At 23.7% G+C, this 16,418-nt stretch overlaps 1 protein-coding gene across 2 annotated transcripts; it reads right to left on the bottom strand.

The window, feature by feature from the left end:
• Nucleotides 1-3,623: 3,623 nt before the first annotated feature.
• LOC126902995 (uncharacterized) lies at nt 3,624-15,471 on the bottom strand. Of its 2 annotated transcripts, XM_050680857.1 has the most exons (17): nt 15,309-15,471; nt 15,107-15,208; nt 14,407-14,677; nt 14,182-14,324; nt 13,331-13,424; nt 12,794-13,273; nt 12,185-12,503; nt 11,215-11,400; nt 10,851-11,078; nt 10,652-10,771; nt 8,472-8,596; nt 6,912-7,010; nt 6,652-6,795; nt 6,310-6,536; nt 5,982-6,249; nt 4,897-5,054; nt 3,625-4,819 (listed from the first exon to the last, which is right to left on the bottom strand). In XM_050680857.1, exons 1-17 carry the CDS (start codon nt 15,344-15,346, stop codon nt 4,357-4,359), a joined length of 3,465 nt encoding a protein of 1,154 aa, XP_050536814.1. In that variant the 5' UTR covers nt 15,347-15,471; the 3' UTR covers nt 3,625-4,356. The 2 variants fall into 2 exon arrangements, with proteins under 2 accessions (XP_050536815.1, XP_050536814.1); XM_050680858.1 differs by lacking the exon at nt 6,912-7,010 and having other exon boundaries at nt 3,624-4,819.
• Nucleotides 15,472-16,418: the final 947 nt, after the last annotated feature.

Here is a 16,418-nt window from a genome sequence, read left to right on the forward strand (position 1 = left end):
CCATATCACATATACAAGTTTTAATTATCAATTCTTGTTATCGTATCTATCACCAGCGTATTTATATGCAGGCAGTATAAGCAATTGCCTACAGCAGCATATTTTAAGGGGCGGCAAATATTGAAGACCAACAAATTTATAAAAAGCGAGTTATTTTTTTATTGTTGTTAAGATATATTGACTTCCTAATAATTATCATAATAGTTTTTATTTATTTTGAATTTATGATATGTATATTAATAGCTACAAGCAATATATTTTATGATTTATTAATAAACATAGATTTGCTTGAAAAATACTTTTTTTTTTTTGAGGAAGAATTAGTAGTGTTATGGCGAAGATATATCAAAACGAGCCATCTCCATCATAACGTAATGAAAGGCGGCATATTTTTAAATGCCTATAAGCGGAAAATATGTGAATACGCCCCTATATGCCACTTACGATAGCAAGAATAAATATCGATAATTTGTAAAAACAAAATATCTGCACAACATTTGAGCCAAACAATATCATCGTAGATACATAATAGTAATTCCGAATGTGGTCTTAGAATTTTTAGATTCTAGTTTTTGAGATTTTAATTTAATAATTATTAATTAATTTTAAATAATTGAATATTAGATTTGATTTTTTTCAGATTTAATCGCTAATTAGTGAACTTCAGGTAATTACGTCATTAAAAAAAACACATTTTAACATCAATGAGCTATATTTAAGAGATACTTGCAAAATTTGAGATCTATATCTTAAGTTTAAACTTTTAAAGTTTATTTTGATTGTCGTTTTACATAAATCAAAGCTGAACTTTTCCCTATAACAATTTTTATTTTTTATTTCATTGATAAATAACTTGTTTAAAATTTTTATATTAGTTTTAAATTTATGTTATGTCAATGGTGTACTCGAGGAAAGTGAAGATAAAGGGCTAAAGGCCTCCAATGATCAATTATAACTATTAACAGTATATATCTTTAACGCTAGTAAGAGTATGTAATGACTTATTTTTTGTTTATTACTATTTAAAAAAAAAAAACACCAATTTTCCTTAAAATATTCTGTCTACGCTACTGTTTATAGTAATTGAGCACTAAACCAATAAAGTCATATAAACTCGCAATAACAAACACTAGAATATAAATTTATGGGAAATGGATACAAATAATTATGCAAAGATCTACATAACAACACATTATAACTGATCAATATAAAAAAAATAGAATAGTACTCTAGTAATCAAATAAAGTTAATAAACATTAAATTAATTGTAAACTAATATAATTTTAAAACTTACAGCAATTTTATATGAGTTGTTTATCAATGAACGAGAAAAACTAGTGAATTTTAATTATTGATTTGATTATATACCCTTATACTTTATTATATAATTATGATGTATGAAATCTAATTAAATTATTTTTTTTAATAACAAAAATTATATAGGATTGTGCCAAATTATTGATTTAAAAAATATATTTAATTTTAGAATTAAAGATAATTTTTAAAAAATACTGTGATAAAATAAAAATTTTGAGATTTTCCTGTTAACAGCGGTTATTTCAATATTTAGTTATGCTTGAAATATAAAAATTAAATGTTTAAAATTCTGTAAGCCATAAAAAAGTATAATTATAAGTTTAAGCGAAAATAAGTTCAGCTTCAATTTCTGAAAATGATTATCAAATCAATTTTAAATACGTGTATTGGTTTAAACTTAAAATAATTTTATTAAAATGTTGCAAGTATCTTTTAAATATCTCCCATTAGTTTTAAATTGGGATTTTTGAAAAAAATATATTTTTATTGAGAAATTATTGTGATTACAATTATAATGTGATTACTTGATTTTCACTAATAAATTTAAGGTCAGATTAGGAATTCAGCGTCTAAATTCCAATTCGAATCAACTATCATATTTTTTAACTTAAATATGTTTAATTTTTTGTTGTGCAGTAATTTTTAAAACTTAGTAGAATACTGGATTATCATTATCTAAATTAATGATGAATTTGTATTTTAAATCTAAATGTTTTAACGATTTTTAATATCATATTATTAATTGGATAAAAAAAATTATATGAACAAAAATGTTTTTATATTACATCATCTAAAAAAAAGGAGTTCTCTCTCATTAAAGAAAAATAAAGTTTATGTTTTTTAATCTAGGAAAAAAATTTATTTAACTGTAGACTATTGTAGTTTTTTTGAATCAAAAAATATTTTCCTTTACGTTGATTTGAAATTTTTAATAATTTCTAAGAAAATTAGGTTATTCTTAATGAATCACCAGTGTATCTAGATTATAAAAAATGATTAAAAAATATTCTTTAAAAATTTAATAATATGCAAATAGTATTAAATAAAAATTGTTTATATATTAGCTTTGATGTGTAACTGTGAAACTATTGTTTTTACTCTGTTTTAGTTTTGGAAAATCCCCTAAATCTCCGTAATTAAGGAAAATGTCTTAAAAAATTACAATTGATGTAAAATAGTCAATTACGTTTCTACTTTAAATTGAAATAACTTTTTTAAAATTTGATAGTTCATTGAGAAAAATTGATTGAAATTCTTTAGACATTGACCTTATTGCCGATATATATTTTTTTAATCCAATCATTAAACAAGATACTAGTGGGCTTAAAATTCATAAAAAATATTTTCTTGATATATTTCTGAATGTTTTATAATTTTTCAAAAAACTTAAATTTTAACCTACGTCAAATTAAAGATAATTTTATATATCTTAAGATGAAAAAAAATAACTTAAAAAATTTGATTTCTAGGAGTTGTTCACTATTACATCCAAAAATCATTCAATTTTTGGGGAAAAAAAAGGACAATTTGGAAATCTTATGCATAATATCTGAACACGTACGCTATTCAAAACTAAATAAAATACAAGTTTTTTTTTATGCTTTATACAATTTAAAAAAGAAAGATGTTCCGTCAACTTATTTTCTCTGAGTATCGTGTTCTAAATAATATTTAATTTTAAAAACGTATCGAAGCGTTACAAAACAATATTGTTAATCACTGTCAGTTACTGATCAATACTAATTTTTAAAAATGTCTCATCAACGTTTTGCTGGATCCCAACTATAATTAACTTTTTTTATTTATATATAGATAACTTAAGTTTGCCAATAATTAAAATTAAGCTATATTTTAAATTTTCTAAGCAATAATTATTAAATAGTGTCTCACGTATTTAATTAATAATACAAACCGGTCAAAAAATGTCAGCTAGATAGCAAAAGGCAAATGCTAAAGATTACAGTATTTAAGTTTTGAATAATTCAAAATTATTTATTGATTTCAAGTTTTAAAGTGATGACCAAGATATTTAAAATACTATCTTTGATATTGTTTTTATTGTTATCAGTAATTTATTTCTTTAATATTAATATATGGTCATATGACACAAAAATAATTGGACTCATTTGATGTGGATCTAACATACAATTTTTTGTAATTCTATGGGAATGAAATTATTTAGTTAGTTTCAATACAATGGTTAATAATTCACCCACTAGTAAAAAAAACTAACAATATAAAAACAAATTTAACTTTATTAGTCATATACAATAACACCACAAAACTACACAAGGAATTAAATTATATAAGTATAAATAAAAAAGTCAATAATACATTTTTGTTTTAAGTTGTTCAAAATAAAAATAAAAAAACTATAAGTTCATTACTTTGGAAAATGATACAAATGTAAATTTTAAAAGTAAAATGAAAATAGATGAAGCATGAATATATGTATAGTTTAAATGTAAATAAAACTTTTAGTTAACATATATTTCAACACTATCGGAGAACACATATCATTAAATCAATTTCTAACAATCAAATTTTGTAAAGTAATCTTTAAAATGTTAAAATAATACATCATAGCATTTAATCTAATAGTATTTAACTTCTATAAAAGAAGTTTACCTTATTATAATAACATTTTACATTCTAATAGTTGAAACAATTACAGCAAAAATATATATATTAACAGTTTAATTTCTTAACATAAATATTGTGTGTAAATAAGTTTTTTTAAGATAAAAATAACATAATATATAGGCAGTGGGAGGGATTTCAAAAACAAGTAGTAATTAAGGAAATGATCTTAAAATAATTAATGTTATAATGTTAATTACTCATGGTAACACTTATCTAAACTACCAATCAACATCAAACGTTTGAGTTACATAAGTACTATAATAAAATACAGTTAAAATTACCTTAATAATAGCTAAATTTAATGTGCTTCTAGCCATGATATTTAACTTTGGTATAAGTGGTCCCCAAAATTAATTTTTGAAAAATTGGGTAAATTATGGAACTAAATTAAATTTTTTAAAAAATACCTTCCATAAAAGATGCATCAAAATGTAAAATTAATAATCGCATAAAAGCCATTTCTTTTCTTGCATTATCAAATATTACACGAGGATCAATGGATGTACATCGTAAACAATTAGGTGCCATTACCATAGCAAGATTACTAGCATCCATTTTAGTAACCTGAACAACTTCAGGTTTTGTAAACAATTGTAGAAAATAAATAAGGTATGATAACACTGCTTTATTAATAGGGGGTAATTGATGAATAATTGCAATTGCTCTTCTTGGGTCTTGATGAGCAGCAATGCACTCTCCATACATGTGGTCAGGTACAAGTGGTTCATACAACTCCCGATACCAAAGTTTTAATAAAGAAGCAGGAGTATGTGCATCAGTTAAATCTTCAGGACCTGGTACTTCCCATACATCTAAGCGACTTTTTAAAGACATAACTTCATCCATATCAGCTGGAACTCTAAATTAATAATAATAATTTCATAAATATTAAATTAATAATAATAACTAATTTAAATATTTAAAATATAATTTTACCTAAATATACCCTCCGTTTGATCTCCTCTAAGTTTTAATATCAAATCTGATAATGTGGTTTGTACCCAAGGTAGTTTATGATGTGGAAATCGTTCTTTTTGAAGATCAATAACTTCAATAATAGTATTTCCAAAAAGACTAGGTCTAAAAATCTGCATCTAAATTTAAAAATAGAAATAGAACTGATTATATATATATGTAGAAGTGTGAATTGAAAATTTTATGCTACATAGATTTAAGTTTATTAACAGTATTTTATTTGTTTAGTTTATATTTTATGTCCAACATTTTTTTAAACATATTTTCACCAAATAATTTTCAACACTTCTAGATTCAATGTAAAACTTAGAGATAATAATTTAGTTAACAGTTAGCTCATAGCATAGTTTCAACTAGTAAAGATTTAAGTATGGCAGTGATTAAAATGACTCATAAAACGTTTTAATACAAATGTAAATGAAATTTTCTAAAAATTTTTAGAAATGGGGTTATATAAACTAAAAAAAAGTCTAATTTTCCTAATTACAATGACACTATTCGCATTAGACTAAAAAAAATGAATAAATATTTAAATAATTATAATAATTATTGTACAAGAAAATTGTAATCTTTAAAAGAAGTAGGACATTGACATTTGTAGGATAGATATCTAATATTAAAGTCATACAATTTTTTTTTTTTATTTAATAATTTTTAAAAATAATACAAATTTAAAATTTGCTAATTTAAATAATTGTCATTTTTTAGAATATTTCTTTAATAAGAAATTTTAGGATTTTTTTTTAAATTTTTGATGATAATATATTTTAATTGGTTTCAGTAAGTGCTATATCTTTATTGATAGAGACAAAAAAAATTAATAGTCATAATTTAAATAATAAACATTAATTTTTAAGTATTTCAAAAAATTTTATTAATGCATGTTAAATTTTTATAATTATATATAAAATGATTAATAGTAAAATAATAAATTTAAACTAAAAATAGTTTAAAATTAAATACTGTAAATGTAAACATAAACTATGAATTGATCTTTAAAAATTAGCTATTATTCTTTTAAATACTATTGATATTAAAAAATTTACCCTTGATTGTTCAATATCTTCGAGAGTTGGTCTACGGACAGCTTTTTTTCCATTTACTCCTACTCTATGAAGCCTTTTAGTAGCTACACTAGCATAATGGCTAACTTGAACATGTACAGGCCATCTTCCAACTTCAGTTGAATAACTATCTAATCCAGGATCCCTATGTCTTTCCATGTAGCTCTCTAAGTATTTTTGAAGTTTTGGGGATGGTGGAAAAAAAGATAAGCAAATTGCTAGAAGTTCCCATCCACGACGTAAACTTTCTCTAAAGTTAAATTTAAGTTTTAATTATTAATTGCACTAAAAGATTATTTCAAATACAAACTTTCTAGGGTTTTCAGTGGTTTGTCTACATATTTGTATGTATAATTCATCTCTGAGAGTTGGTTTCATAAAACCAGTCATACAGATATCTAAAGCAACACTGTTTAAAGTCATTCCTAACTTAGCTTTACGGTCACTCATATAAGTTTGAACTAGTTTGAAAAGATCACATGCTTCTTTTTTTAATAATTTATCAGATAGTACCAACATAGGTTTACGAATTGGATCCTAAAAAATAAAGCAATATATTTAAGTTTCATACTAATTTATATTAAATTAGATATTTTTTCATTATATTCATACATCAGTAATTTCAAAAATATTAATTTCAAATTAAACTTACCTTTGACCATGACAACATATCTCTGACAGAAAACTTCTTGCGGAATATACCTTTAGTGTGTATATTCAAATTGTCCTGGGCATATTTTTCAATGTCACTTTCAGATGTAGTTTTTTTTTCACAATTCAATAATGTCCTTGATACCTGTTGATACATTATCATAATTTAGATTATAAAAATATTAATTATGTAATTTTATATAATATTATAAATATCATAATTTAGGAAAAAATTTTAAGTATAAATATATTTATATAAACCTGATTATAGTAATAGGTAGGCAATCGAGAATATGCATCTTGACATAAAGAAGGATGAAGTATCATACGATTGGTGTTTGAATAACGAGCCAATAAAAACTAAAAGCACACACAAAAAATAGCTCACTAAGTCATGCAAGAAGCAAATTAAATATAATTTATTTTGATTTATCTTATTTAAATTATAAAAATTTTTAGACTGTGGAAAAAAACTGTAACATAAACGGGTTTTAAAACAAAAAAATCATAATTTAACTAATAAAAATACTATGACTTATTACAATTAAAACTACAATTTATAGTTATAATAAAATAATAATAATGTATTATAATATTAAAATTACTATTTATTTAAACCAAAACCAAAATTACCACATAATAACTAAAAAAAATTACTTTAAAACTAAAATGTATGATGAAAGATAGTTTGATTTAGATTGAATCAGATGATTTTAAATGAGCCTATTTTGAAATGAGAATGCATAAAGAATTTAATTAATGGAAAAAATACAAAAATTTCAAAAAATTTACATAATGAAAGATTAAATTTTAAAATATATATATTTTTGGTACTTTTGCAAAAGTAAATTTATATATAAGACCATTGATTTAATCAATTACATGATACACAGAAATATTAAATATATATTAAATGTTTATTTCACTATGAATTATAAATATATTATATGAAAAAAAAAATATATTTTGTAGTATGTTTTAATTTAACACTAAAATTAAAAAAATAATAACAATAAATTGATAAAATGCTTAATATTATAATTAAAATAATTTTATAGTGTTTAATGAAATTGTGTAACAATTTAGTTGTTTGACTAATACAAACACAAGTGTAATAAAATCTGGTACTAGAAATTTTTAAAATTACTTAGTAACTATAAAACTATTCATGTTTATTTGAGATTAAAAAGATAGTGGAGGACTATAAACTCTAGTTAAGAAATTTAATAACAGTAACATATGATAAATTTTAAAGGGGTGATTCAAAATAAATTTACATTTATTATATACTATTAAGCATGAATATATAAAAATTAACTCTTTAATAAATTAGCTATATAAAATGTTGCACTACACAATCAATCATGACCTGATATTAAAAAATTGTTAATATAGCAACATTAATATTAAATACCACTATAGATAAATTTATTTCTCTATTATTCATCTTAGCAATATTATTAAAAAAGTAAAATAAAAAATTTAAAATCATGATACTTTATTATTTTAAATTAGTTTATCATAAGCCACTCGATTACTTGCAAAATAAATACACTATAAGAAAAAAATTGTTTGGTTTTTTTTAGTTACATGTTTTTCTTTGAATTAATACCTATTATTTACTTTTCAGAACCATCCTTTATAATTTATAGGGATGTCAATTTTATTTTTGTAAATGACAATATACATAATTAACCAAATAATTTATAATTATTATAAAATAGGAAATTATCTAAACACTGTTCAATATTGCATTTATTTTGAGAGTAAACAAGTGGTTTATGATAAATCTATCATTATGTATATAAATGTTAAACATACTTCATTTTTTTCCATAATTGGTGAATATAAAGCTGTAGGAGGATGAACATACTGATCTTTCCGTCTTCTTAAAGAAGTGTGTTGAGTTTCTAGTGGAATAGTTGAAACTGAGCTATTAAAAGAATCTAATAAACAATGTACAATATAGTTAATATATTTCACTAATTATTTAATTTTGTAAAATAATATAACATAAACAAACAGTAATTACTTTAATTACTAGAAATAATTATTTTTAACATGAAAGTTTGGTTTTATGATAAAATAATACATTTAAATATAAAGGAAAAGTTATATATTATTATTAAATTGTATATGTTATAAGAAATGAAAGTCACTCAGATTTATATTTATATTTCTAAGATTTTTAGCCTGAGAAATAAAATTTAAAAGTTATTTTTTTGACTAGAGTATATGACAAATAATTGATCACTAAATTTTATGAAAAAATATTGTAGTTCAGTAATATAGTTTTAATATTTTGAAAATCTAGAAATGTTTCTACCAGAATTAGCTGATTAATCAAGAAAAAACCAAACCTTAAATATATTATGTGATATACCATTATGTATCTTAACTCATGATTGATGCAATAAATATAAATATTAAATGATAATTTAGGTTATTTTTTGTTACTGTTTTTTAGTTAATGTTGAAAATAACAATAGATTTATTAGTTATAAGATTTTATACACCTTTTTATGAAACAAGAAAATCTATGTTTAATACAGTAGATTCTTAATATGTCGAACGTCGCTATTTCGAATTTTTTGTTATCTCGAACTACTTTGAATTCCCCTTTAAACTACCATTACACTTAATAGTGTTTTGCTCTCGATAACTCAATATAAAATTAATCGTTTTTTGTTATTTCGAGTTCACAAATAATATTTTTATTACGGTTAAAACAGGAATTGTGCAGTACTTTCAGTATAATGATTGTGATTTAGCGCGTTAGTAGTCATGTTTGTAGTCTTTCATAGTTCGTTTGTTGGATGACTTCGTCATTATTTAGTGAGTGGCTCTTAAATTTTGACAGAAAAATGAAAGTAGAAAATCGAAAAGTTCTACTATTCATTGATAATTGTACAGTTCATAATCACAATGTTGAATTAAGTTCCATTAAAGTACATTTTTTACCAGCTAATACAACATCTATAGTTCAGCCCATGGACCAAGGCGTTATACAGAATTTCAAAATGTTTTATAGAAAAGAAATAATCAAACGGTTAGTCGATAACAACAAAGCATTTTCTATAAACATACTCGAAGCTATAAGAATGTCTGATAAGACTTGGAGAAGTGTAACACCACAGACTATATTGAATTGCTTTATAAAAGCCGGTTTTAAAGACGGTGATATAATTGCATTAGATAACTCAACTACTATTTCTGATGTTAAATGGAATATTGTTGCTGATCATCTTAATTTAGACGACATAAGTTTTTCACATTATGTGGAAATGGACAATAATGTAAACGTATGTGGAACATGGACAGATAACGATATTTTATCAGAAACCATCGAAAATACCAGCGAGAGTGAAGACGAACCACAAAATGAGGAGAAAGTCATTTTTGAAGTTACAATTCAACAAGCTAAACATGCTTTAAAAACACTAAGGAATTTTGTTGAAACTACTACAGGTATGGAAGATAAGGTTTTTTCTGCATTATCTACTTTGGAAGACATCGTGGCAGAAAGAAGTAATATTAAGCAAACTTTAATGACACATTTTTACAAATAAAAATAATTTATTCAGTCATATCAGTATTTTAAGTATTCAAATTATTTATATAAGGCATTTGTATTACTTATTATTCATGTACATTATACAACATACATTTATTTATTTATTTATTTTTTTAATAAAACTCGATATCTCAAACTTTTTTCTGTTCCCCTTGAGATTCGACATAACAAGAATTTACTGTATATACATAGAAGTATATCACTAAATTTGAGAGTGACCAAACCTGTAAAAACTTAAAGCTAAGAATTATATAATTATGTTATTAACAGTATATTAATGTACAACTTTTCATATTAAATATAAAATCACTAATTTTTTTTTGGAAATTGATGATTTTCATTAGCTTGTTAAAAAAAGGAAAATTTAGAATACACTTTTTTAACAAGACAGCGTTGATATAACACATATATAATCTAACGTATTTACCAGAAATAGATGGTGTGACTAGATTGACAGATCTTTGCGTTGCTAAAGTATTTGTAACAGTGTTGTAATAATGTTGACTATTGCCAGCAGATTCTACAACATAATCACATACCCTACCATCTGAAAATTAATAAAAAATGTTCAAAATATTCATAATTTTTTTTATGTATGATAGAATTAATAATTAATTGATTTTTACCATTAGTGTAACTACGAGGTTGTGTGATTCGCATAGCGGTTAAATGGTCATAGTCTAATTCATCTCTTAAATAATGTCTCGATGATGTGTTTGATGGTGATGGTGAACTTGATTGTTCACCTTGACTAATAGCACCTTCATCATCAGCAAATTCATCGCTGTCATATCCAGTAGCTGTGCCCATTACACCAATTAGGTCTTCAATTTCAGCATCTTCATCTTCTGAACCTAGATAAAAAGTTAATAAATGATATATGGCACACTTCTTTAATTTTTATTAAAAAATTTCAATAAGGGTGAACAAATTTTAAATTTCAAAGGTTACATTTTAGTTATTATTTTATATTACAATTTATTATGTTACCTGAAAATGTTCTTTGTTCTAAAATATATTGATGAATTGGTAAAATTCTTCCTTCAAACATGTCCATATTACTATATAATGGATTTATTTTTTTATCTGAAGTAGAAGGACTAACACTTTTTCTTAAACCATCGCCACGTTGACTAGATGAACTTGAATGATTTGAAATAGGTCTCGTTTTAGAAACTTAAAAATAAACAATATATTCTAATAAAATTGAAAATAAATATATACATAGTGAAACAAATCTAACTGACAATTCCTATAACTTTTTGTACAATTAACATTTTACTGTTATTTTTTTTTTTAATAATTATGTATTCTTAGGCTATATTAAAATAATATATTTAATTATTTGTTTTTAATAATAAAAATAATAACATTTTTTTTTTGAAATATGCACTGTTGTATTTAAAATAATATTTATTATTATTATTTAATTACAAAATAGCTTTTTTTTTGCAGTTTTCTTATAAAAAACATTAATGGGTCGATAAAAATCTTAGGACAAATACTTATTGAGTTACAAGCATTTAAATACAATAAGTAGGTAGGTAGCGTATATAGAGTATGTATTATAAATATATAACAAAACAAGATGTATTCATCTACATACTCACTCTATGCATTTAAAAATACTTGTAATTCAAAAATGACTTGATCTAAAATAGCTACTAACTTATTAAAATGTATTGTAAAAATAGCTCTAAAAAACAGTTATTTTAAAATTTAGAAAAAAATGAATATTTAATTTTTTTTATTACTAAAAATTAAAAAACATACCTTAAACGTAATTCATAAATGTAAAAAACGTTTAAATGAAATTATAACAAAATGATAATTGGTTGAAAAAGTTATGAGTTGTCAGTTTTACCATGTATACATCTGTAAATAGTGTTCAACCATATTCTGACAACTTGAATAATTTTTATTTCGACAATTATTTTAGGATAGTTCTTATTAAACTTACAGTTATCAATTTTTTTGTTTTCCAATTTGAATTTTTGGTCAGTTTTACCAGTTGTAGGAGGACTGCTAGAAACACTAGAACTAGAGTTGTGATCTTCAATAGATTCATCATCATCATCACTACTAGATAGCCCTGCATCTTTAGAACTTTTTGACATTCCAATGGACTGATTTAATGATGATTTTGAGCTCGAATGGCTAGGAGCTAATAAAGGTGGAGGAGGAGCAGCAAAATTTGCATATTCTGGAGTTAAAGGTTTAATTTTAGAAGATGAAGTTGGAGATCCAGTTTCAGAATGTGAGTGCCATTTTCGTGTGCTCTAAAATTAAATATTTTAATAAAATAATATTTCTTAAACAAATAGAGAGAAGCGGAGTAAATGTAAATGAATTGTGTAATTGAAAATTGGTTATTTTTTAGAATATTTAAAAAAATAATATTTAAGGTAAGATAGTTCTAATCCTTAAACATATTTATTTTATTAAAAATAATACATTTTTATAACATAAAATTATAAACATTAAAAAAAATTATTTTACAAATATCTTATTTATTCACATTTACCTCACTTTAACATAATTTTTTTTTTTTTTTTTGTAATTGTTTTACCAGAGGTGTAGACTCTACAGATTTTTTGCCATGACGTGGTGGAATACCCATTAGTCCATTAGGTGATAAATATTTCTCATGCATAGAGTCTTCTTCATCTTTATATCGTGATTTTTTTGAACCTATTGACTTCTGGGCAAAACTTTGGCTTCGAATAATTTGATTATTAGATAAGCTGGAAGACAAATTAACTGGAGGTCGAGGACGTGAACAACTATTATTGCGGTTATCATTCCCAAGACTGTAACCTCCACCAATACTGATATCAGTATCAAAGCTTTTCTGTTTTCCTAACAATAACTGATATTGAGATGCATTAGAAGAACTGCGCTGAATTAGATTTAATTGTGAAACAACTGGCTGAGAAATCTTTTTTTTAAATATTGGTGTACTAGCAGACATTGACAAACCAACATTGTTATCCTTTCCACTAGATGAATGTATAGATACACAACTTGAATCACTCGATCGGCCCGAATCCTTAATAAATTAATGATTATGTTATAGTTTTTTATAATGTAAAAATGAGAAGCTCACCTGAGAATAAGCTGTGCGATTATGCCATACATTTGGCTGATTTCCTCTGATTTCCTGTCGTCCTCTACTTGGTACATTACTTTGTAACTGGTATCTAAATTTACCACATAGTTATTAAGAACATTAATAGTAATGTATCAATAATATTTATTACTAAAATCATACTATTTCAATGAAGATTATATAGTAACAATTACACGTTTGCTGTATATAAAATTGAACGTATATAATTGTTAAAACAATCATTTATGTACTAAGAATATTTTTTTATTTTTAATGAAATGAAAATTTTTAAAATAATAAAATTTAATGTATAGTTAGTTAGCGTAAATGTAAACAAATGGGGTAGTAAAAATATAATTGTTGAAATACATATTAGGTGTTTTTACTAAAAATATTTAAGCAGAGTTAAATATTTATACTTTTACATTTTAAATACTATCAGCCACAAGTGATCAATAGTTTAATATACTTTTGACAGAAATACATAAAAAAGGAATATTTTGACTGTAAAATAAGTAGTTACCATATAATTAAAAAATTAAAACACAGGAATTTCTATTAAAAAATATTTATAAATTTATCCCACTGCTACTAATGAGCTTAATTTTTAAAATTAATGGATATATAAATTTAGTAGAAAAAAGTAAAATGTACACTACACTATACAATAAGTATGTGCTATTAATATCCAGTAACAAAATAAAGAATATTTAAAAAAAATTTAAACAATACTGTTATTTAATATATTATTGAAAAATACAAATTTATAATTATGAGGAAATTTTATTAATATTTTCTTAAAACTACATCTGTTTTTAATAAAGCTTTAGTGAAAGATATTTTCATACTTATTATGGTGGTGGTGATGATGATGATGATGATGAGATCTACGAGGAGTAAGTGGTGAAGTTTGAGTTTCGGAATTAACTGAATTCTTATTAATTGTAACAGGATCCATCAATTTAAATGAAGGAACATTTTCAACATTACCCTACAAAATTGATGTCATTAATTGTTTAATTATTATCATATAAATGATTGATTATATAAATACAAAAGTAAATAATCGATACCAGGCTTTGGTTACTAGATGAAAGAGGTAAAGCAACTCTACTTCGTCCAGAGGTTTGGGTTGACACTGACTCTTTGGGATATTTACGGTCATTTTCATCATTGATTGCTGGCTCAGTATTTTGTTTTAAAGTCTGAAGTTTAGCTAATGGTATAATATCTGAATTTGGAGGACGATGCCAAACTGTTTTTTGAGAAGCAGCATTATAGTAATAAAAACGATTAGTTATTGAATCAAACAACTCCCACCATTGATTATTATCAGTCTTTTTGCTAGAAAACAAAAATAGATAAATTATTAAAAAATTAGTCTGTATTTAATTATAAATAAAGACTTCTAACATAAATTAATAAAATGTTGATAGTTTGAGATAAATAAATATTAGTTTTAGATATATTTTTGTTTCCTTAATGTTTTATAAAATATCATATATTGTTTTATATTACATCATATGTATCACCATGGACAACAAATAATAAGGTAGTAACTAAAACTTTGAAATTAAGAGGTATTTAAGTTTTACTTTTCTTATAGAAACTTACATCAAAATATCAAGTTAGGTTTGAATCAAAATTAAATTACTTAGAAAATTGATAAACATATAAGGAGAAATTAGAGGATAAATTTAATTTTTGATCTCCTGAGAAGTGAATAACTGCCTTTTTCATTGTGCATATTAATATAATTTACTATACTCTTACACAGGTACTCCAATGGGTGCATCCCAAACACATTCTCCAGTTGTTAAATTTGCATACATATATTCCTTGGTCTTGGGTTCGATTATTTCAACCCATACCACTCTAAAAAAAATTATTTTAAATTCATGTTTATTGTTCATAGAAAAGGAATGTAAATTTAGAGTTTTATTATATATACAAGTAATTGACTCTTAAAACTTGCCTTTCAGTTGACATAATTAAGTTAGGATTCACATACATATACCCCAAAATCCATTACAATATATAACAAAATTTTGAAACATTTTAATTTGAGAACTTCCCAAATTTTACTTATTCTATTACACCTGATAATACAATTTATGCATGTATATACGATTAAAATTGACCATTTCATAACAAGAACAACACCTGATTCATGGAAGTTACTGTAAAATATTTATAATCTCCTTGAAAATTAATCGATTTTCATTCATAAGCGCAAATACTACACGAAAATTTAAATTATAGAGTTGCAGCTGAGTATATTTAAAAGAAAGGTAATATTACTATTATCATATGAATAGTGGCGTATTTAGAAGAGGCACGTGCCCCTTCCCCCATTGACAGAATCATCTAAATATTTTATCAAGCTATGTAATAATGTATAATATCGTTAAAAATAAAAAGGTATTTTTTGGTTATCCATAATAATATGGGTTTATAAAATGTTAGTCGATATAGTTGTCTTGTGAAACAAAATTTGACGTACGCACAGTCGTCCTGTTTATGTTATAACCTATTTTTGAATAGATTATTGTGTTACAATATACACTGATTTAAAAAGAAATTATTTTATTAATAAAAATGGATTCAAAATAAATAACAGATTTTTTTTTTTTTTAATTTAAAATGTGTTTAATATATGTTAACAAAAGTTATGAGCAAAAAAAAAGTCGTTTTATGGTACCTTATTCATGAATATTTTTTATGCCCCTCATTATAAATTTCTAAATACGCCACTGCCCCTGGTATGAAGTTAAATGGTTCAATTATATACCTCTTTTATTAGACATACTTTTTTTTATAAATACTATGTATTATATATATATAGAGAGAGAGAGAGTGAGAGTATTTATCATTAAAAAACAGTGTTTGATCCATACATTTTTTTAAAAGTTAAAAGTATAAAATCAAGAATTTTAACCCAAAAATAGCATATTTTTAAATACGGTAACCATTTTCAACATGAAGACAAAATAAATTTCGAAATTATTTTTTTCATATTAAAGTATATTACATACGCTTTAATTTAAAATATATATAAAAGTGTTAGTATTTCCGGAACACTTTC

The sequence above is a fragment of the Daktulosphaira vitifoliae genome, unplaced genomic scaffold (genome assembly GCF_025091365.1).
Source record: "Daktulosphaira vitifoliae isolate Bord-2020 unplaced genomic scaffold, ASM2509136v1 Scaffold_3, whole genome shotgun sequence".
Lineage (NCBI taxonomy): Eukaryota > Metazoa > Arthropoda > Insecta > Hemiptera > Phylloxeridae > Daktulosphaira > Daktulosphaira vitifoliae.